The 24,928-nt window shown below is 35.2% G+C and overlaps 1 protein-coding gene across 2 annotated transcripts in view; it reads right to left on the bottom strand.

Annotated features, from left to right (window-relative positions):
- Positions 1-2,063: 2,063 nt before the first annotated feature.
- Positions 2,064-24,928, bottom strand: part of Trim24 (tripartite motif containing 24) — a 103,618-nt gene continuing 80,753 nt past the window's right edge. For both annotated transcript variants that reach the window (XM_046434111.2, XM_046434112.2), the window contains exons 10-19: positions 20,960-21,133; positions 15,820-15,993; positions 13,912-14,047; positions 12,161-12,233; positions 10,700-10,868; positions 8,905-9,233; positions 7,816-7,948; positions 6,512-6,586; positions 5,055-5,204; positions 2,064-4,296 (exon numbers count right to left, since the gene is read on the bottom strand). In XM_046434111.2, coding sequence (XP_046290067.1) covers positions 4,087-4,296; positions 5,055-5,204; positions 6,512-6,586; positions 7,816-7,948; positions 8,905-9,233; positions 10,700-10,868; positions 12,161-12,233; positions 13,912-14,047; positions 15,820-15,993; positions 20,960-21,133 — 1,623 coding nt within the window. In that variant the 3' untranslated portion in view covers positions 2,064-4,086. The remainder of the gene's footprint in view (positions 4,297-5,054; positions 5,205-6,511; positions 6,587-7,815; positions 7,949-8,904; positions 9,234-10,699; positions 10,869-12,160; positions 12,234-13,911; positions 14,048-15,819; positions 15,994-20,959; positions 21,134-24,928) is intronic.

The following is a 24,928-nucleotide window of genomic DNA, read 5'->3' as shown; positions in this document are numbered from 1 at the left end:
AACTCCTTAAGGAAACATCATTATTTCAAAACCAAGTCATAGCTTTTCCCCCCTTTCCCTTCCAGGTATAATTCAGTGATACAGCCTTGCTGGGTTCCAGCAAGGCTGTATCACTGAATTATACCCCTGGCCCTTTAAAAAATTATTTTGAGACAGGGTTTCTTTTAGTTACTGGTGCTGGACTCCAACTTGTGATCTAATCCTCCTGCCTTAGCTTTCAGAGTCACTGGGATTAAAGGTGTGTGCCACTAGGCCCAGCCATGGATATCAAAAGGCAGGACAAGTTCAGATTCGGCCTTGGCAACTTAGTGAGACCCTGTGTCAAAAAATAAAAGGGCTGAGGATGTAGTTCCAGTGATGGAACACCCCTAGATTCAATCCCTAACTGTTGTAACATTCACTGTAAAAAATCCATCTGTCAATTTTTATAGTAAGATCAAAGCACCTGGTTCCCCCCTTTCCCCTCCAATAAAAACCAGAACCCAAATCCTAAGACTGCTTCCTCAAATGTCCTTCACAATAAGCAAAAACCTTTATGGAGAAGTCCGTGATAGCATAGGCTAATTCTCAGGAACATGAATTACCTACATGTGGATTATGACTCAGTAAATGCCCATCCAAGATGAAAGTACAATAAATGTTTGTAAAGCCATCAACTATTAATTTACATAGTAAAAGATGTACATGGTTATTTGAGAGGAGGAGCTTGATAAGAAATCATATGGTTGAACTCAAGGTCATGTCCATAATTTTACTGGCCAGATAATTTGATTTCTCTCATTCATAATATGGATAAATAGAAACTGAGTATATCTTCAATTAAACCAAAAAACCTTTCATTCACATGCAACAACTTACTTTTGGGCTTCCCATCAATTTGGATGAGGTCTCAACAGCAGGAGTTTCCTCCTTTCAAATTATCTGACAAAGTTAGGTCAAATTTAGAAGTTTAAGCAGAGGACTTAGAAATGCAAATTCATAAACATAGCAGTTGGCTATACTTACCCTTTTGATAGTGGAGTTAACTTTTTTGAAAACTTTCCTAGGCTATATGCTATTTTGTGTGGTAATAAACAGAGAGTCTATTCTTTAGCTTGGAAAACAAAGTACTACCATGGGAAGAGGGCAGTTCCTTTTCTTCCAACATGTTCCACTTTTCTATGCCCTGTTCAGAAAAGCAGAGCTTATTAAATAAAAGGACAAAAGGCTTGCACTGCCAGATGCTGATGGAAAGATATATTCTGCCTTTAATATGGTTTATCTCAGTCCTTTATGTGCCTGTCATTGCTATGTAAGTACCAACTGTGTCCTTGGGTTTCCTTATAGCCAGAAAGATGAGAGCTTAGCACCTGGGAAAGCAACTGAGTTGGAACTCTTGAAGTCCCAGTTCCAACATGGTCTGTTCATTCATAACTGTGGATTAACCTGATCATATTCAGCAATGGGTGTTCTGCAGCTAGGCTACTGGGCTCCCAATTTAAATCCAGAGGGAAGTGTCCCAGAGTTTTTGGTAATATGTACACACCGGAGTACATAAGTTTAACACTGAACATTTTCGGGGGAGGGAGTGCTCTCAGAATGAATGTGGGGTAGACTGAGGCTTCTATTTTCTAACTTCTATTCGAATAGAATTTAAGAACTATTTAGTTGGGATTCACCTTATTTAACATAGACACTTGTTAAATAAGGTCACAGGACTTAAGAGACCACTTCAAAAGGGCTATTAGGAGAGAGAAACCAAGACATTTGCTTTTAATACAATTTATATTATTATGTATGATTACAGGAAAGATGGTTCTCATCTGCTTTTCATTCAGCAAAAGATGGTAACAGTGAAAAAGAAATACTGTTTTAAAAGGTTCGTATGGCACTGAATATTATGACAGTCTGGGGTACATTAGTAGAAATTCTGGCTCAGATAAATTTAGGGAATTATATTTTTTCTCTCTTAAGCCCTACCTCTCTTAGTGATAATTCGTGAAACAATTTACCTGTATTGCTCTGTTTTAACTAAGGAGACATGTAAGACAAGTGTGGGAGAACAAACTACCAGAAGAGCAGTATTCTAAGATACCAATAATAAACGTGTTAGCAAAAAACTCTACAGTTGCTGGGCTAAGAATACTGGAGTAAAAACAGACAAAAAAGTCTATGTATTATCAAAATTTGTTCAGATACTCTTAGGAGAACAAATGTCAAATGCATATTCAAAATAACACAATAACAAACATCACCATATAGCACATATTTGGAAAAATGATTAAAACTTTTTAACAATACATTATTGATATATTATGGATAAGACCTAAGTCTATATGTAGAAAATGGGAAACTATTGCTAATAGCTATTTTCTCCTTATATTTTGTCTTTTAGCAATACCTGAAAACCCAATGAATTATCCACAGAATATTTTCAAATTGTCCATTTCAGAAAGTAATGTCATGTGGATAAAACCAAATGCTCTATGCTTAATTCATGGGAGGCAATATAACCAGAGAATTCAAGTTTTTCTGTCCTCCTAAAAAAAGAAACATTTCCTCCAGATGTTAATTGTAGTGTCTTATTTATAAAGGTTTACTTTGGCAAACTAAAAATATTCATGTGTGAGTATTTAGTCAAATGCTGGATTAGATTCTTTGACAGTTTATCTGGCTCTAAAAAAACACTGAACATGTAATGAATAAATGGATGTTAAACTAGCTGGGCTGGCCTGTTAACAACATGCCTCTCCTTAGAAGATAGATCTTCTGTGTCTTGATCAGAATGAAAAAGAAATTCTTATTAAATCAGATCAAGGATAAAATTTGGGGCTCTGATTCTTAAATGTGTGTGTGTGGGGTCTTTACCTAAAATGTGAAGTTTTACCCCCAATAGTTTAGAACATATGCCTAAACCTTCTGAGATACAAACAGAAATCATCTGCAAATAGTAGAACAGTTTTGAAAGATCAGTCTAAAATCAGCTACAAACAAAAACAGTAAATAGATGCATCAAAAAAAATTTTTTTTTTCATTTTAATTTCCTCCAAATACCTGCTCTCAAATCCTACAACACATTTTCATTATAAAGACCCAAGAAAACCATAACAACTAGTTCCTTTCAGGGGAACTTATTTTTAGGGTCCGAGAGGACATATGTTGAAGAAACCTCAAATCAAACATGGTGTGCCCAGCCATATTTTATATTTTGGATAGTTCCACTAAAAGCCATATTGAAAACAATGAGGATTGTTATGAAAGAATATCTACACATTTAAAAAAACAAACCAACCACATAGACACACAGCGAAACCAAACATGTGCACACTTACTTCCTTTAGGGGAGGAGAAAGCTAAAGAAAATCTAGATCTAGAAATATAAATGGTCTTGAATACCTGCTATACCAAACACCTCTACAGGCAAGATAAAGACGAAAACAAAAACCAAACATTTGTTTTCCTGTTTTTTCTTTAATACAGTTGCCATCTTACAAGATATACCATTAGGTGCCTTTGTAATAGCATCTAATCTACCCTTTCATTGCACCAGTTGGCATCCTGGGAAAGAACTCCTTACCACTCATGTTTGGGGAGCATTGCTGTTAAGTACAATAAACCTAGCTCTTATGGTTGGGCCATAATCAATGAGCAGTGGCATTAATTTCTAAAAACAGATTAATGCACACATTCAAACCACATTAAAATTTTAACTTAAGAGTTCATACAAAGTCAATTTCCCTTCTATAGTAGCTATTGCTCCAGATTGTGGTTTTAAAATCCAAGGAGTGAGAAGAATGTCTCTTTATTTTATTGTTGATGCTTCTTACTTTCTTCCTTTTCTTCTACCATACTTTCTATCTCCCCTCCTTTCTTTCATTTTCTTTTTCCCATTCATTTCCTTCTTTTCTTTTTCCTTCTTTTTAAATAAGAGGTTAAAAGAAATGGGTTATTAAGGAAATCAAAGTCTAGTAAAACGTCTAAAACAGATCAGAGAGCTCACAAACTCTTCTTTGTATCGATGTTAAATTACTGAAAAAAAAAAATTTTTTTTTTTTTGAAAACAAACAAACAAAAAATCTAAAAACAAGCATATGCCAATTGTGCTGTTTATTTAAGCAACTGGCGTTCCTCGATGCTTTTGAGGCGTTTCTTCCGGGGCTGTACAAAGTCATCATCTGAATCATCACTAAATTTATTATCTTCTGATTCATTCCTGAATTCTAGCTTAGGAAACCTTTTTTCTGGATAAAGGTTCTTTAGAAGTTCTTCAAAATAGCTTTCAAGTTTTATGCCAGCATTGGCTACTTCTGAGTCAGGCTGTTGGATAAAAATAAAAATATGAATTAAAAAATAAGACCTACTTTTTAGACAGTCAATAAATGTAATCTCTTATATTACAATTTTCTGTTCATCTTTGACTCTTAGATTATGAATATAAATTAAGTGTTTTGGAAAATTTTATGTACAGCCATTAACAAAATACGTAGGAGTTGGGGGGCTGGAAAAAGTCTGGACGTTGGCTGAAAACTAAATAAAAGACTGACTTATCTAAATTGTCCAAAATGGAGGTAGTAATGGTAGGACTGGATTACTGAAGACAGATCAGTGAAATGCCATAAGCATAGGATCACAAAACAGGTATTTTTAGAACAAGTTAAAAAGAAATGTGGTACTATAGAATGAGTAACAAAAGGCCACAGGTTGCAAATGAACTGAGACCAGAAAAATTTAAACAAGAACTTTTTGGACATATTCTTAATATTTCAAGATAAACATCAAAAAGACTAAAGTCTAGAAGTATAATATTCCAAGAAAAAAAGATGGGATGACAAAGAATACTTTTCATTTTGAAGAATATTTTTAAATTGTCCTCAAGTTATCAGCTCTAATTTGCATCTGTACTCACCATGCAATAAACCTTTGAATATAAATTTGGACAATCTTTCTAACATATCTTAACAGACCTGCAACTTCAAAATTTATTCCAGTGCACACATTTTGGTCTCTGTATACATTTAGAAGGGGTCTGGGCTAAGATGACTTCCATACATTGCTATTTCCTCTCCCCACCTCACCTCATTGAATTCAGCACAGTTTTGAAAGATCAGTCTAAAATCAGCTACAAAATCTTCAGGTTTTGTGTACAAGAAATAATCTTCTTGTAGTCTTTTCTTGATAGTTGACAAGTCCATTGGATTTTTAATTATTTTGTAATAATCAGGCACCTTCAAAATAAATGAGATGTTATAATACAATAACTGACTTCTACCTGGTCCTAAATACACTGTATAAGAAGGGATATAAAATTGAGATTGTTTTCATTGCTCTTCTCTATACCATTTTGTCACTGGTAAAAAAACCTACACAGTAACACACTACTGCATTCTACACATTAGGAAATGTTCTGTCACTTTTTCCAAAAAATTTAACCAATATTTTTATGAAAAACTATTTTCACATATTCCCTCTTGAACCTTCTCTTCTCTATTCTCTTTTTTATTAAGCAAATAACAATTTCTAGAGAATTACTAGCTGAATGGCATGATTTTACTGCATACCATTATAGCAAGTGGTAAAGAAGGGTTTAATCCCCAGCTTGTGGCTTAGTGGTATGATCCTGCATAAGTTACTTGACCTCAAAGAAACCTCAATTCTTCATATTCCAAATATGGATAATCCTAGCAACCTCATAGGACTGATATGATTATCTGTCTGTCTGTCTATCTATCTATCTCAAGAAAAAGGCGGTTTTACGGTTGCAGCTGTAAGCCAAGATCATAAAAAGCACCAATCTGGTGTCAAAAATTTTAAATCTGTACTGGCATTACAAGCCTTTTTTGGGTACAAAAACCCCATAGTCCTGAAGTATTTATTTCCTTTTTCTATCTTAAGTTCTCAAAAGTCGTTCTCAAGAAAAGAGATGATATTCACTAAACTAGTTTTCTTTGCATTAATTTTTTCAATTTTCTAAATTTTAAAAACAAATTTATTATGTTTAAAAGAAACTTCAGATATCATAGAATATATTTTGGGTAGTGAACCTTTTCCAGCACTCTAAAAGAATGCAACAAAGTCATATCAAACTTTCAATATGAACCTAGTTGAAGCCAATGATTAATATACATACATATCTCCCCTCCTTTTTTAAAAAATGTGTTGGTTAAAAGTTCACTTATTACTTAAGTATAGACCTATAAATCAAAATGAGTACAGAAAATGTGTGTGTGTGGGGTCTTTACCTAAAATGTGAAGTTTTACCCCCAACAGTTTAGAACATATGCCTAAACCTTCTGAGATACAAACAGAAATCATCTGCAAATAGTAGGTAAGCTAGGTGAGATGAAAAGAACGAATACTTGAGAAATGATACTTAAAATGTATCTATTTAGGATCAAAGCATTCCATACGTATAAAAATTTTAAAACTTGGATTAGATGTAAGAAACTATTGAAAAATAGCATAGAAAGTACATTTTCATGAATAATATTTAAAAAATCATCCTATTGTATAAATATGTACCATTAATACTTACAGTTAGAGGAACAGGGTCTTGAAAAGCCAGGCTCATTTCATGACAGTAAAGAAATAAAAGGAGGCGTTCACACTTCTAAGTAAAAATAAACAAAAATATAACACAATAATAGTCACAGCTTATTTTCCTTAAGCATTTCATAGGTCACCAAGTACCAGATTAACAATTAAAACCTGATGAATACAGGAAAAACACTGAATACTGAAATCTTGCTTTCTTTCCCAATTAGTAACTGTAGTGTTTGATAATTTAGGATATACCTAATGTTTGAGATATTTTGTTCACTGTAATTAAGTGAACAAAAATAGTAGCACTAGAAACCCATTTGAAGTTCTTTACAATGAATTCCACTAATCCAGTTTGGGTACTGTGAATTAGCAATCAATAAAGGAAGACCATATGGCTATTAAGAGATCCAAAGGTGCAGCATTTTCTTTTATGTGTCCATTCTTTTTTGGCAGGGGGTGGGGTGGGGTACTGGAGATTGAACTCAGGGGTACTTGACCACTGAGCCACATCTCCAGCCCTATTTTGTATTTTTTTTTTTTTTTTTAGAGTCAGGATCTGACTTGCTTAGCACCTCAGTTTTGCTGAGGCTGGCTTTGAACTCGTGATCCTCCTGCCTCAGTCTCCAGAGTTGCTGGGATTATAGGCTTGCACCACTGTGCCCTGCTTGTGTGTCCATTCTTAAGGCCCCTTGAAAGCAGATGGTCCCATTGCAGGCTCTGCCACTTCTCTGCTTATGAGTTTATCCTAGTAAACATTAGTGTTGTGAACACTTGTTGTGTAGTGCCAGCAACAAGTGTTTCTGCCCTCTCGTGCATGTCAATTTCCATACTGTTTTCCACTTCATAATTTAGCAAAGGACATTCTTAGCCTAACCTAGTAGCTTTAAATATTAATTACAGATAAATATATAAGCTGGCTTTGATACAAATATAGAACCCACTTGGTGAAAGAACAGAATAATTTTTAGGAATAGAAAAGCCCATCTCAGTGCCAATTCTCAACAAATTCTGAGGAAGAAGACTTATCTATGGTAGAAATGAAACAAAATATTTACTCAAAGTAGACTAGATTTAAAGGCCCAAGATCTGTAAGAGAGAAGATATTTATCTTGTTCAGAGACACTAGTGTAAGCTTCTATGTTGTGTATGTGCATGTGTTAGTCTGCCTTTAAATATTTAAGATTCCTAATCCTTTTGTTAAAAGAAATTCCTACAGAAAAAAGAAATCAGTTTAAAATTTAATGCACTAACAAAAAGTTGTCTATTACTCTAAGGCTGAGATGCTCAAAGACTTACCCTTTTATCTATTGGTGTTAATTTAACAAGGCCTTCGGTTTTCCTTTTTTCTGAGTTGTGACTGGGAGCATCACAATCATATTCAACTTCTGGCTTAGATAAGTCTCGGCAGAAAGTACAAATCCACTCTCCACTGTTGGGTAAAGGACTTTTGAGTTTCTATTGCATCATGTTTCCCTTTCCCACCTCATCTTACATGCCATCTATGACAGACTTGGCATAAATTTTAATCACTAAGATTTATCCCATACTTACTAGGTACAAAGCACGATGTGGAAAGAGAAAACAGCAGAAATGTAATGCCATGGCCTAAGTCTAGTTAAAGTGTAGTTAAAGAGGCATGAAATTCATACATGCAAAAAAAAAAAAAAAAAAATCTAAAGTAAATAAAAATTTAAAAAAGTAAATAAAAGTAAACAAAATTTCTAAAAAATCTAAAGTAAATTAAAATAAAAATAGGGCTGATATGAGGTGTAATTAGCATTTTTACTCAGAGGATTCAGGATAAAAGAAAACACCCTCGGAAGAATGAAGGAATTTTGGATTGGGCAAGGGCAGGAAGGGACTTGGTGGTAGGAAAGATGGTGGAATGAGATGGACATCATTACTCTAGGTTCATGTATGATTGCACAAATGGTGTGACTCTACACCGTATAAAATTGTCCTCCATTTGTGTACAATGATCGAAATGCATTCTGCTGTCACGTATAACTAATTAGAAAAGAAAAACTCTTGGTATTATTGTTGCAACTGGCAGTTTGAAAGGACTGTTAATATTTTTCCTTATAATGGACTAGGTTTTGAGAGAAGCACAGGGCATAGGAGACATGGTATGGCAAACCTGAGATTACTGTTAGGGATTTTGAGGACATTTGTGACAAGTGAAATTTCATTTAAGTTTTTACACAAAGGTTTTATGTTATAATAATCATTAAAAGTTGATTACTGTTATTATTTTATTATTTTGAAGTGGTAGGGATTGAACCTAGGACTTCAAGCATGCTAACCAAGCACTCTACCACCGAGCCTACCCCAGCCCTGTTGCTTTTATTTATAGTGAAAGAATGTGAAAAGGGAGTACTTTCTTACCTTGGAAAGTTTGTCAATGTGGGCACATGACAAGAAAGATGGAAGACTTTGGGACACTTCTCACAACACAGAAGTTCCCCTCCGTTTTGACAAACTGCACACCAGTCCTCATTGGGGTCATCCTCCTTCCTCGTCTCTCCAACATGAAGAGGCGACTTCTGGGAGGCATCTGACCACTCGGACTTTCCATTTGAGGAACTTTCCTGGTGGAGTCCAGGCTGATCTCCTGTGCTATCAGGGGCATCGGATCTTAACACAGTTTCCTCAGAAGCAGAGTTCTGACTGCTATTTAAGAGTAGGGAAGTAAGTATGCTTCTTGGATAGTTCGTCTGCAATGAGAGAATACAGAAAAAAAAAATACACATATGCATGTATATACATATATATACACACAAATGTATTTTATTTTGAAATTGGTATTTTTGCATTATATATGTATATATGATTTTTTTACCACATATATGTATGTGTAAATATATATACACACACATGAATGTTTTTTCAAAGTGGCTTTTTTGTATTAGCACAACTTCAGTTTTGGACTATAGACTACTCTCATGGGCACCTGGTGAGTACCTGTGAGAATAGGACATGTTTACCACTAACTGTATTAGTCTCTAATGAGTGGATAATGGGCATAAGGGAAGTGGATAACAGTCTGCTGATGGCTAAAGAAATTAGAGACTAGGTGAGTACTGTGAAAGAATCACATGAACTGTAAATATAATGTAACTTTTTGGAGCTGTTACTTCAAATTATACCTAAGACACAAAAATTATACCTCTAAGACGATTCTAAATTTTGTGTTGGATCCTAGGATAGTGCAGATTTCTGATCAATGTTCTCTCTTTTAAATGTTTTTCTAAAATTTCAAAGTAATAAATGTATATATAGTTAACAGAACTCATTCCTTGGAGGCAACAATTTTCAAATTTATCTTTTTTCCCCCCTGAATTTACATTAGTTATTTCATTTTGTTGTTGATTTTTGAGATAGGGTCTTGTTATTTTGCCCAGGGTGGCCTTGAACTTCCATTTCTCCTGCCTCTGTCTAGGCACACACTACTGTACCCAGCTTACCACATTTCTAAATAAAATGCTCTACGACAATTTCTTGCATTTCAATTTTTTTTTTTTTTTTTGTAATACTGGGGATTGAACCCAGAGGGGCTTTACAACTGAGCTACAACACCAGCCCCTCCCCCTCAACATTTTGAGACAGGGTTTCACTAGATTATAGGGTGCCACTGTGCCTCTTAACAGTTTTTACTAAGCATCGCTTTATTGCTTTTTCAGTTGGTAGAAGCCAGTATAAATGTTTATAGCTAGCATCTACTCCAAATGATCTATCATAATTGGCTAAATATTCTGAGATTCAGAATTTTTGCTAAATGTGAATTCAGATTATATTTTGATTATATCAGTTTTTAGGTACTACTATATTCAGGTGTTTGTTTCATCATTGTGATTAAGTAAATATTGTCCTGGGGAACCACAAAATGTACTATTGACTATATTCTCTTATACTTTTTGTTTTTACTAGGAGTTGGTTATTACTTTTTTTTTTTTTCATTTGCTATTTTTCTAGGCACCCATCTCTATGCCAATCTCTGTAGGGTAGATGCTTTAATACACTTCAAACATTTTTCTCCCTTTAGATACACCCCTGTGGAGTCTTCTGTCCTTTTGCTATAGACTGTTCTGTAGGAGCTACTATACTAAAGACTATGCTTTTTTTTTTTTTTTTCTTTTTACCCCCTAAGTATGAGTAGTATTGCAAGCACTGATGTAATTACATTTTGAGGCCTAGATTCTTCATCTGATTCTTGTTTAACTATAACAACAGGGAAATCATAATTTTCGGGTGGTCCACTGTTTTCTTGTTTTATTCGGATTGGCTCCAACATGACCACTGGGACTTTGTGTGTAGAATCAGCTCCTGCTGGTTTGCTGGAAGAGCCAGAGCTATAAAGTATAAAAGGGGGAGAGAAAAAAAAATTAAAAAAAAAATACTAAAAAATATCACATCAACTACACTACAAAAATAGCACTCTGGAAAAATGCTGTATCTTCACAACAAAAAGTACTTTATATCAGTAATAAATGATGCATAACTGAAATGTAATTGCTATATGAACACATTTCATTTATGATAAAAATGGTTTACATATTGACTTATCCAAATAGTTACATTTTATATATGGAAGGACAAATAGAATATGGCTTAAAACTGACTTCAAAATTCTGAGGGTCTATAAATGGGCAATCAGATTTGGTATCTTTGAAGTAGTATCATTTTGTGAACTTTCTTAGTTCCCTTTCTAGTCAATGATACTGAGAACTTGAGGCTCTCATTAAGAATTTGTTGTCAAAGCGTGAAGACAAGAAATCATTTGTTGGTGTTCTGCTACTTAAAGAAGTTAATTGAACAAAAACCTTGTACAGATAGCCACAATGTTCTCATGAATGTGTCTTTCATTTAAGAAAGTTAAAAACTGGGTTCACTAGGACCAATTTTTAAACATAAAGAGGGGAAGAGTATAAAATATATTAACAATTTATTTTCCATGGGTAAAATAGCAGAATTAATGTTTAATCACTAGAAAAGTCACAGAACACTGAAATTAGTATGAAATTATTATTTCCTTTACATAAAATTTTATGTGGTGCTGTCATACCAATTTTCCTTGTTATTATGATAATATCTTATATATTTTCTTATTGTTAATATAAAGGTGTACTTAAATATGAAACAAAGGTGTACTTAATCCTTTATTAATATTAAAATCATTAAAATTTTAATTAAAGATAAAGAAGCTGTTCAAAATGCAGTGAGTACTAAAACATACTGACACTGGCAAAAGAAATCTCGTTACAGATTTTATGTATAGTTGCCCTCCATATCCGTGGGTTCCACATCCATGGATTCAACCAACATGTGGATAGGAAATATTTTGAAGAAATAAACTGCATCTATAATGAACATGTATAGACTTTCTTTTTGGTCATAATTCCCTAAACAATACAGTGCAACAACTATTTAAACAGCATTTACATTGTATTAGGTATTATAAGTAATCTAATGATAATTTAAAGTACACAGGAGGATACATGTAGTTTATATGCAAATACTATGCCATTTTATTTAAGAGACTTGAGTATCTGCAGATTTTAGTATCCTTAGGAGGATCCTGGAAACAATTTATCATGGATACTGAGGGACAACTGCACTAGAGAATATGGTTAAGTCTATTTACCTTCCTCGGCTCCCAACGCTGGAGGCACTAGGTGAACGTATTGGGGGGTGGACACTAGTCATAGTAACAGGTCCTAAGGAGGGGAAATCATACACATTCATAAATGAATTGATAATTAAGTATTGAAGTCCTGTTTAACATGCTCACTTGGCACCACAATGAAACTGGGAACATGCAACAAAATTCGATGAAACAATAAGCACTTGACAAAATCCAAGAGTAGTCTTTTATGTCTTATTAGAGCAAGATCTTTAACCTCGGCACTATTGACTTTGGGCAACAGAATTTTTTGTTGTCAGGGAATGATTTTGCTTTACAGGATGTTTTGCAGCATCTCTGGCCTATACAAGTTATGAATTGCTAGTAGCAACTCTCCACATGTTACAACTTGGAGTGTGACAAAAAAAAATTTCTCCAAAACAAGTATGGTAGCACATACCTATAATTCCAGCTACTCCAGAAGGCTGAGGCAAGAGGATTGCCAAGTTTAATGATAGAGTGTTTGCCTTGCTTGTTTGTATATGCAAAGCCAGGGGCATTTTAACACTGAGCTATGTCCCAGCCCTTTTTCAAATTTTCAAATTTTGAGACAGGGTCTCCCTAAGATGCTGAACTGGCCTCAAACTTGCAATCCTCTGCCTCAGACTCCCGAGTAGTGATTACAGGTGTGCTACTGCACCTGGCAAAGAACAAACATTTTTGTTTAATATGTTTTATTGGCCATATGTATTGCCTCTTTACAGAATTATCTATTCACAAGTCCTTATTTATTTGTATAAACTTGTCATGTGGTAAATAATTTCTCTGCTATAATTTATCTTAAGTTTATTAGTTTAAAATAGGTATCTCCATTTAGATTCTGTAACTGTCTTATATTCATGTGACTGGTGAAAGAATAATAGATTCTTCATTTCAGTTTAAAACACCCATTATGCCTAGGTCTCTAGGAGTAGTAATAGAGGGTTTTGCTCTCAGAAGAAATGAGTAGATATATTATTCTTTTTTTTCTTTCTTTCTTTTTTTGGTACCAGGGATTGAACTCAGGGGCACTTGACCACTGAGCCACATCCCCAGCCCTGTTTTGTATTTTATTTAGAGTCAGGGTCTCACTGAGTTACTTAGCACCTTGCTTTTGCTGAGGCAGGCTTTGAACTCATGATCCTCCTGCCTTAGCCTCCTGAGCCACTGGTATTACAGGCGTGCGTCACCATACCCGGCAAAATTAAATATTCTCAAACACAAAAAACCCACCAAAAGACTGAGGCTGCTCTATGTGTCATCACTAGGAAATTTTAATGGGCAAATCACATCCTAAAGAAGATCACATCACGTTCAACTTAATTTATTAATAAGTACAATATTAATTTTCTCCAAGAAGTGCTATAATGCCTATAAATTTTATTGAAATTGAGAATATAAAGAAGTTTCACATTTGCTTCCTTCATTGTAAGTATACTAATTTTAGATAGTACAAAACAAAACAAAAACACAGCTATATCTTAATCCTTCATCAAAAAAGGGGTGAAGGGGGCTGGGGTTATAGCTCAGTGGCAGAGCACTTGCCTAGCATATGTGAGGCACTGGGTTCAATCCTTAGCACCATATGAAAATAAACAAATAAAATAAAGGCATCCTGTCCATCTATAACTATTTATATATATTAAAAAAAGGGGGAGGAGGTGAAGTAATTTTAAATCCTTAAGAATAAAAACTAGAAAGACAATTATAAAATCAAAAGATGTATATTTTACCTGCAAGGCCTGGAGATGGCACTGATGAATTTGGTGATTGCACAGTTCTGTTTGAGGGTGGTCTTGGCTGGCCATGATCTATGGTAGCTTCTTTCCTCACCATATTGTCTAGCATAATAGTACTTGAGCAATCAATCTTATAAGAAAAGAAATTATTTCTGGGCAAACTGCTCTTGCAAGATAAAAGCAAAGTTTATAAGAAAACTTCAATAACAATTACTATCAAACAATAAGACACATAAATATAACATTTGAGAAGTTCTGATTGATAGTTCTCCCATAAACAATCCCCAATAAAAATTTTCACGCTTTTTACTATTCTACCTTGGCAAATAACTGAGGATATACTATTGTCCTCAGTTATACCAGGAGTTGGTATGAGAAAAAAGTAATATCATGTGTGATTCACACTTTAAAAAATAGCACAATTTTATATTATTGCAAATCTCTTTAATATCTGCTTTAAAAGTGATGAAACAGGTTCTTGTATCTGCTTCTGCATTCAATCAGTTGTGATTTGTGGTTTTGGTTGAAGAATATGAGAAAATCTGGTCTCAGACAGGACTTTGAGGATGCTCAGAGTTATAGTCTGTGGCCGTTTAAGTCTGTGGCCCTCAATTTAACAAGTGATATTCTGAGTACGTACCATAGAGATAAAATAAGTCTACATATCACATAGTTCTAGAGCACCAGGCTCACTAAGTACACTACTATTTTTTTAGGAACAACAAAACAAAACAAAAAGCATTCCCTTTAATGCAACAGATAATTAACACTGCTTTCCTAATCCTTTACCAGACTAAATACTGATAAATTTCTAATTAAGAGTTTAATGCTTTAGATGCAAATATTCTTCCTGCCTAAACACACCAAATTTCCCAAGAATGTTTTTGTGATTTAAATCCAGTTCAATTATCTAACAGTTCCAACTTTTCTTAGAATTCTACAAGGGAATATAAGGGCATAGATTGTATAATTAATTAATTTGCTTCTGCACCTAGAATAGTGCAAATTGTGAAGCATCCTTGGTAGAATTAAGAAAATAGTCACTCCAACTCAAGTGAGGTACTTCAGTTGCCCAAGACTAGTACACAAAGGGCCACCTGTATGAGGAATGCAGAGGAAAAGACGGAAGGACAATTTTACTTCCTGAGATCTGCATTCCTTGGGGGAGAAAAGATGGGTACCTCAGGTCTTTCATATTTTAATATTCTTTTGGCAATACCTTGGCCAATACTTTTCAGACAGAGCAAGAAGACCAGAATGACTGAATTTGTTGTATCTTTAACAAAAGGAAAGTCATTTACATTGTGTAGTAATCCTAAAAGCTAAATAAAACAGTGGAAATTAGAAAAGTGAAAATAAAAGAATCAACTTATATGGCAGCGATCTATCTACAGAATATTGGAAATATTTTTTTTAAAATGTATACTGATCAAAGTTAAGAGCTTAGAGAGTGAATATATTAAATATAAAGCAAGTCAGAGGAAATTTTGCACTGTTCAGCAGAAAATATTTTTATTTCTATTACTAAACTTGTCTTGTCTCATCTGATGTCTTAATATATAACATCCATCTCTAGCTACCCTTGTTTTAATATACCATATCCCAGACATTCAACTTGCCAGTCTTTCTTCTTATATCTTTACTTTTCTCCTTTCCCAGCTTTGATTCCATTATCATTGTTATCAATCATTTACAAACACCTTTGACTGCAGTGCCCTGAAAGGCATTCTGTTGTATAAATGTTCACAACTTTTATTAACCGCTGTTATAATATTTTTAAGAAATAAACTAACTTCTAAAAACAAAACAACCTATAATCCAAACATATGCCAGTTACTGAATCCAAATTAACTGGCAATTTCCAAAAGAGGATGTTGATATAAATTTTCTGTGTATACTTACATCTGGAAGAGAAGGAAGATTGTAAGAACCTCCCACTGGTGAGCTCAAATCGATCATGGGTGAACCAAAAGTCTTTCCATCGTATCCTGCTGCACTAGTGATGGTAGGGCTGGAGGGAGTGGAGGACGTGCTACTGGCAGTTGATGGGGTGGCCTGTCCACTGCTGATCTGCCACTACAGAAGAGAAGAAAACGGACTATTGATAGATAGGCCTACAACATGACATGTACTGATCACTCTAACACAAAATGAAGTAAAAGACACATTCTGGTGTTTGAATTCACATGTAATGTTCTTTTGCCCCCACATTTTTATTGGTGCATTGTAGTTGTACATACTTACGGGATTTGTTGTTACACATTCATACATGCATACCTGTTGAGAGCCACAGCCAAGGGGCCCCAGCAAACTTCTAGCTGCCAGCACCACCAGCTGCCATCTGATGATTGGCTCACAGTGGCCCCAGCAGAAGGGGCCCCAGCAAACTTCCAGCTGCCAGCTGGGGATTGGCTCACAGCGGCCCCAGCAAACTTCTAGCTGCCAACTGATTGGCTCCTCTGCGGTGATGTTCATTGGGTTGTTTCCCCGCCCTTTCAGACCACGGAGCTGCTCATTAGGGGACTTTTTTGGCTCCGCCCATGCGACCCAGCCAATTGGCCTCAAGAGCAGGAGGAGTGGGGGAGGTGGAGAGGCTTGTGGGAAGCCGGTGGTGGCAGTTGGGCTCTGAGGATTTTCTTGAAGAGCTGTGTGGTGCGGTGTGTGTGTTCTAAAAATAAAGTTCGTTTCTTTTGACAAGTGGCTCCTGAATTGTGCCCAGCCAGACTGTGGCACACACCAATAAACAATATTATAATTTGGCTAGTATCACTCCCCAGCACTTCCCCTCCCAGCCCCCCACATCTTGGTCCCTTTTCTCTACTGATCTCCCTTTGATCTGCCCCGTTTTTCTTTTTCCTCTCTAGCCATCACATGAGAGAAAACACAGGACCCTTAACTTTCTGATTTTGACTTATTTCACTTAACATGGTCTCTATTTCCATCCATTTTCCTGCAAATGGACATTTTATTTATGGCTGAATAAAACTCCAGTGTGTATTTCTTTATCCATCATCTGTTGATGGACACCCAGGCTGGCCCCATAGCTTGGTTACTGGGAAATGTGCTGCTAGAAACATGGGTTTAATTTTTCAGGGTGAATACTGACAAGTGGTATAGCTGGGTCATATGATGGTTCCATGCCTAGTTGCCGCAGTCTGGCTGGGCACAAATCACTGAGCCGCCACAAAAGCACTTGTATGTTCAAACAGGAAACTTTACTGCCCTAACTCCACCAGCACTCCATGCACACTCCCCGGGAACTCCCCCAGCTCTCCACCGGGCTCCACCCCAACTCTCTCAGAACCTGAGAGAACTCAATGGGAACTCCAAAGTAATGGGCGCCTGAGGCAGCAAGAGCCGCCCTATTGCAAAGCAATAGGTCTAATTGAAAGCAAAGGTCTAATATACAACTGAATACACAGCTTAACTAACCATCATCATCTCAATGGCTCGATGGCGTCACCTTTCAACCATTCCCTCTGGCAAAATGCCAGGCATCATTCCGACTGGGCTGTGGCCCTCAACACCTAGTCTTTTGGGGAACCTCCATACTGACTACAATCTCATCAATAGTGTAGAAGTGATCCTTTTTCTTTTCTTTTCTTTTTTTTTTCACATCCCCAACCCTTTTTATATTTTATTTAGAGACAGGGTCTTGCTGAGTTGCTTTATGACCTCACTAGTTGCCAAGGTTCGCTTTGAATTTGTGATTCTCTTGCCTAAGCTTCCCATTTTCATTTCTTATTCAATTCTAAAGGATAATTTTTCTGGATGTAGTAATCTTGGTTGCCACCTGTTTTCTTTCAGAGCTTGGTATATATCAATTCAAGCCCTCCTGATCCTTTTTCTTCACATCCTCTTCAGCATTTATTATTATTGCATAATTGATGACAACCATTCAGAGTGGCATGAGATCAAATCTCAGTGTAGTGTTGATTTGCATTTCCCAAATTGATAATGATGTTAAACATTCTTTCATAGATTTGTTGGCCATTTGTATTCCTTTTGAGATATGTTTAATTCATTTGCCCAATTATCAATTAGGTTATTTGACTTTTTGGTGTAAAATTTTTGAGCTTTTTATACATTCTGGATATTAATCCTCTGTCAGAAGAGTAGTTAGCAAAGATTTTTCTCCAATTCTGTAGGTTGTCTCTTCACATTCCTAATTGTTTCCTTTGCTTTTAAATTTGATGCCATACCACTTAGTAACACTTGGTATATGAACTTTAAGAGTTCTACTGAGAAAATCATTGCCTGTGCCTCTATGCTGGAGTGTTGGCCCTACATTTTCTTCCAAAAGTTGTATAGTTTCTGGTCTAATTCCTAGGTTTTTGATCCATTTTGAGTTGATTTTGGGGCAGGGTGAGATAAGGTTCTAGTCTCATTCTTTTACACATAGATAACTAGTTTTCCCAGTACCATTTTTTAAAATGGCAGTCTTTTCTCCCATGTATACTTTGGCACCTTTATCAAGGATCAATGGCTATAGGTGTATGGGTTTGTTTCTGTGTCTTCTATTCTGTTGACTGGTCTGTGTTGTCTGTTTTTAGGCCAGTACCATGCATTTTCTTTTTTTTTTTTTTTTTGTTACTATAGTTCTTTAGTATAATTTGAAGTCAGGTATTGTGATGCCTCCAGCATTGCTTTTTTGGCTTAGAATTGCTTTGGCTATTTGGGTCTTTTATTCTATTTTTTTTTTTTTTTAACATTTATTTTTTACTTATAGGTGGACACAATACTTTTATTTTTACGTGGTGCTGAGGATTGAACCCAGTGCCTCATGCATGCTAGACGAGCTCTCTACCTCTGAGCCACAACCCCAGTCCGGGTCTTTTATGCTTCCAAGTGAATTTTAGGATTGTTTTTTCTAGTTCTGTGAAGGTCATTGATATTTTTAATGGGAATTGCATTGAATCTGTATATTGCTTTTGATAGTATGGCCATTTTAACAATATTAATTCTGCCTATCCATGAACCTGAGAGGTTTTTCCATCTTGTTTCTTCTTCAATGTTCTGTAGTTTCCATTGTAGAGGTCATTCACCTCCTTGATTAGATTTATTCCTAGATATTTTATTTTGAGGCTAATGTGAATGGAATTGTTCTAATAATTTTGCTGGACATAGCAGTTTTGGTTGACAGATTTTTTTTTTTTTCCCAGGACTTAGAATGCATCATTTCAAGCCCTCCTGGCCTTTAGAGTTTGTGCTAAGAAATCAAAAATGATTCTTAAAGGCTTACCTGTAAATGTGACTTGACATTTTTCTCTTAAAAGCTTTTAAAACTCTATCCTTGTTCTCTGTGTTATACATTTTAATTATAATGTGTAGTGGAGAGGTTCTTGGATCTTTTCTCTTTGGGATTCTAAGTGCCTCCTGTATCTGGGTGTCTATCTCATTAAATATGCTGATGATATAGCAAGGACAATCTGATTATACATACAAACATATAGACACACAGAGCATGAACTTCTCAAATAAAAATTTCAAATGATTGGATTGAAATGAATGTCATAGGGTTGGGCATATAGCTCAGCTGGTAGAGTGCTTGCTTGGCATGCATAAAGCCCTGGGGTTCAATCCCCAGCATCACACACAAAAAAGTCCTAAAATTATGGGATAAACATCATCTTTATTTTGGTCTTGATGAACAAATTAAACCAAAATCACTTCATGAGCTTTTAGCTAAAAAGGCCATTGACACTGAGATGGTTTTTATTTTAGCATAAAAATTTTAGAAAACATTTTGATCCAAAGACATCAAGAATATAAATAATAAACCACATCATATCTAATGTATAATGCTAAATTTTACATTTAACAGATGTATATATATTCTATATTAAAATTGTGCTATAACTAAATTTGTTTTCAGGAAATCTTGAAACACTTTCTCTGTGGACTATAACTAGGATTTGTTATTTTTATATATATATTTTTTAAATTTTTTTAATTGTCACTGGACTTTGTTTATTTATATGCAGTGCTGAGAATCAAACCCAGTGCCTCACACTCACACATGCTAGGCAAGCACTCTAACACTGAGCCACAATCCCGAAACATATTTGTTATATTTTTGTTGGAAAATATAATGTGCTCATCTAAATGTTGTATATACTGGTATTGCAAAAAATGTAATACCAAGAACTCTTTGATTGTACAGGGCATTTACTGCTATAGCAGTGGTTTGATTTCTTTTGTTGATTACAAACAACAAGACCCTTTCTCTTAAGCTTGTCTCCATAGGTTTGTCTGTAATAAATTTTATAATTGGCATTCATTAAAAAAAAAGGCAAGCTTGCTCTTACTCTTCAGAGGCTGTGAAAAACCAGCCTCTATCTCAGAGCAAAGCTGTCCAAGGAAGGGACATGGCCTTTGTCCTTGGAAAAACCCACAGAGCACTCCTAGGCACATTCCCACCCTGCTAAGTTGTTTATCTACAGGAGAGATCTGCTGCGCCAGGTGTCCCTGACTCAGTCAGGCTAGGTGGGAATCCATAGCAGCCCCCTAGCAGCCACCAATCAGCATGAGACAGGGAAATACCTGGGATGCCAGATAACCCTCCCAGTAGTTTATGGTAGTTGATAACCTGTTGGGAAACCATGTAGTTCAGCACGTACACCCCTCTTGGCTTAAACCAATCAGTTCAAACGAATACCCCTTTTGTACTGATCAATCACCCCTACCTAACTTGTTCCCACCAGTGAATGTGCTAATCATGTTTTAGAGTTGTTGTTTGATTTTCCCGCGACGTGAGGTGATTTGTTATGCTGTATGTGAAGTCCCTGCCCTTTTCAAAGAATGTATATAAGCTCTGCTCAAGCTGTTCTGGGGCTCTTTGCTCTTTACCTCTTCAAGGTAGGCATGGAGCCCCAGCATGCTGGACCCCCAATAAACCCTTTGCTGTTGCATGAGACAGTCTCTTGGTGGTCTTTTCCTCCGTTCGCCTGACCTTTACATCTGTTGCTTAATTTATAAATTCAATGTAATTTGAAAATAAAATGAAGCAGAATCAGCAACTGAGGAGAGCAAGTACACATACCTGTTTTATGGCTTGTTGAGCCAAGAAAGCCATCTGCAGGGGGTTGGGCTTTACTGCTGGTCGTGGGATATTCTGGGTTGGTGGATATCTCAGCTGTTGAGGATGAGGGGGAAGAACTGGTCCATTAGGTTTAGGGCTGTGATTCTGAAAGTTTATCAAACGTGGAGGGGGTTGCTAGAAAAAATAAATAAGACCACTTCAGTAACAGCCATCTCCATAAAGACAAGTTAGATCTCTATTTCAACAAAACTTTTGAAGAAAGACAAAAACTCTTCCATAGATGAATCCACTCATTTAGATTACAAAAAGGAAATGGGGAGGGGGGATGACAGGTAGAATTTCAGAATTTGTGTAACTGATTTCTGAAAAGAGTTTTATTAGAAAAGAATCTTGGAAGAGAGTTGCCAACTAATTTGTAAGTGGCTATAGTAATGGACCTTGGTCATGTTGTGAAGTAGGCAAAGGTGTTTTGGGTATCCTTCCTTCTTCAAACCAAGTGATGGTAGAATAATAATTGCTAACAGTTATTGAATATTTGTTACGTGCCAGGCATTGCTTTAAATGCTTCACATTATATTAACTCATTTTTCTTAACAATTCTATGAGAAAGGCATAATCTCTATTTTATATAAGAAAACTAAGGCATAAAGAATTTAAGTAACTTGTGTTTGACAAGTAGTCTGACTTGAAGGTCTGTACTCTTAACCAACAAATCATTAAGAAAATAGTTGATATTAATAACATTTAAAAATTAATGAATTCTAGATCTCACTGAACTCTAGCTACATGGCAGGCATTTTACTTATGTCATTGAGGTATATGAGGTAGGTATTTTTATCTTTATTTTTCAAATCAGAAAAGTATAGATCAAAAAGCTTAGGTAACTTAAAAAAAGACACACAGCTAGTAAAAGGCAGTACCCAAAGCGTTACCTTAAATCTAGTTTGCTATATCACTACCAAAACATGTTTTAGTGTTCTGTTGGCTGTTGATTAAGACTGACTAATTATAGTTAAGAGAGGATGAGACTACCTAAAAAAAATAAATTTTGAAAAGTAACCCTCCAAAGGAAAGATTGATTACAGGAAGGCTAGGTGAGGATATCTGAGATTAGGCAAGAGTTATGAAGGCAAGTCTGCACTGTCTTCTCCATAAATGTTAGTTCTGGAGAATAAGACTAGAGTTTTGGAAAAAGAGGACATTCTATGTGAGTATCCTCTTGGTCATCCAATTCTCCCTATATTTTGGCAACTTACGGAAAAAGAAATACTTCTTTTCAAGATAGCTTAAACAAATGTGATCAGAATTGCTCTGAGAGGTGACTATATCTTTATACATTCACAGGGAGACAAATCAATGCAGGATCTAGAAGGTTGAGGTGGCAGCACCTCAAATTGACACTGTGAAGGCACACACAGCTATAAAGTATATCCCTGCCCTCTTTTTTCTTCCTTTTCCTCACATTTTTGGAATTTACTCTTCAGCCTGGATTAATTCCTTCCCTCTTATCTCTCGAAAATATTTGGTGTTAGGTTCACTTTAATTTAATAGTGGCCAGTAATTATAGACCCAGTGAAAAATAGATTTAATTTCTGGATCAAGTGAAACTTTATAGGCAAAGAATAGAAAAACAATATTAGAGAAAAATATACTTTGAAACTTAACAGAATCATAAGCCTGAGGCTACAGCCATTCTTTTTGGTTTTCCTATAAAAGTTTTATGAAGTGTTTTATATCACTGAAGCACAAAAAGAAAATAGTTGAGAAATCATAGTGGAAACATTGGAAAAATTTTAAACTTACCAAAAGAATAATTTTTTTTTTAAACAAGTGAGAAAATACCAAAACAGTCCTTAAGGTAGAATAAAGATAGTGTTATGCATTTTTTAGCATCCTAGTCTCACTCTCTCCCAGATTGATATTTATGTAATGATTCAACTAAATAATAACAACTGATGCCAGAGTAGCGTGCTATGGCCTGTAAGCAATCTGTAGAACTGGATGTCGACCCTGCCATCCATGAGCTTACAGGCGTATAAGAAGGTGATGTTTTCACCTTCTCCTAAACTGCTAAAGTGATGGAGCTAATTTATAAGAATCCTGTGACGGGGGAAGTGTCTTGAAAGAATATTAGAAATCAGTTACAATCTTAAAAGAAATAGAAAGACTAGTAATATTTTGGTTAAGTGGAATCATTTAATTTTCAAGACAGAGAAAAATAATTGACGATAATAATTGAGAATAGAGAAATAACTGAAAGTTAAACAGACAGAACCTTAATCACAGCGAGAATTACTACTATGATTTATGTATAAAATGATGTGACAGTGTTCTGTAATAAGTAGATCTGATCACTAAAGTTTAATGGAGTATACTATACAGTGCCAAATAAACATAGTTTATTACATTTGCACTACTTAATCATATAATTGTTCTATCTCTGCTATTACTCAACTCTTGAACCATGCAGATGACATGGTTAATCTTCAGAGAAAGAATTAGGAAACTACTACGTGATTTCAGAAGCAGTCCTTTACCTGAATATATGGGCAGATATATATAATTTGCATAATCCTAACAGAGGAAGAGGCACGTGGGCAAATAAACTAGTTTATGTAAATAAACTAGTATAAAACTGAGAATAAAGTGGGTAGAACAGAGTACAAGTTTATAGAAGAGGGTAAACTAATGAGTGAAAAATGTAGGGGTTTTTGGCAGACAGCAGATAAAGAGATTAGAGTGTGAAAAAGGTCTAGGAGGCACAGAGAGTAGAGAAAACAAAATGACAGGGTATAAGGACTACAAACATATGAAAAGTATTTCTAAGTGGGAAAATTAGATTATATAATAGAGACTGTACATTATACATAGTACTAAATCCTAGAGACTGAAAATAAGATCCAAAGCAAATTTCTGAGGAAAGCAAGCTAACGGGTCAAAGGTCAATTCAGTTTTGTCACTGCTTATATAAATTTATAAACTCTTTTCACATAGACTCTATTAACTGCCTCATTACTTACTTTTTAGTGAAAGGCAATTAAATGAATTGATGGATCCAACCCTTTTGTTAATAAGCAATTAAATAAATTCTACCATCTCTCAGACATTTCAATATTAATATAAGCAAATGCTTAGCACAGGCACAACAGATTTAATTCTCTTTCTTTGTACATTTAACTTCATAAAAATTTTAGTATTCTTTCTAGTCTATTTATGTCATTCTGATTTCAATTTTCTTAATAAAAATTCAACTCTGCCATGGATGCTCGAAGTATCTAAAACATACAATTCTCTTCCCCCTTGAAGCACTTCACCAAAGATCTTTCAAATTGTTTGCTACTTTCTTTCTGTAAAAACTGGTTGAAACAAAGTTTTAAGTAGGCATATTATTATTTTCCTAGATTTCATATGCCTTCTTAATTAAATTAATAGAAAGCCATAAACTTCAAGTATATTATCTTACGCCATTACAGAAATGACAACAAAATCCGGGTCTAACTGGGGATATAGTAGGGGATAGTGGTGAATCTCAGTGGTATAGTATGTGCTTAGCATGTGCAAGGCCCTGGGTTCCATCCCCGTATACCTATTTCACAAGAATAGGCTCTACATATGCCCACAACCTCTATTGAGGGTTGAAGAGTCCTACAAAAAAACATTCCTATGTTGTGTAAAATTGTTACAAGAAAATTATGCTTAATTTAGTTGCTTTTTTCATAGACAACCACTTCATATATTCTACTAGTAAAATACTAGTAAAACTTTCTCACCCCTAATTGGCATGTTTCCTTTTATTTGATAGTGATATCTTATTATTCCTGTTTTCTTTCATTGTTAAGAAATTCTGAGTTAAATGTTATTCCTAAGTATAATAAGAATTCCTAGCCAAGGTTTTTATACTTTGACTCTTATTAAATTCCATTCTATTACATTTGTGTCATGTACCAAAATCACTTCAAATCCTTTGTG

Source organism: Marmota monax, unplaced genomic scaffold, assembly GCF_021218885.2.
Source record: "Marmota monax isolate L192 unplaced genomic scaffold, Marmota_monax_Labrador192_F-V1.1 WCK01_AAM20220418_F8-fsc00122, whole genome shotgun sequence".
Taxonomy (NCBI): Eukaryota; Metazoa; Chordata; class Mammalia; order Rodentia; family Sciuridae; genus Marmota; species Marmota monax.
The sequence above is the reverse complement of the archived record's forward strand: the minus strand, read 5'-3'. Positions and strand labels throughout refer to the sequence as shown.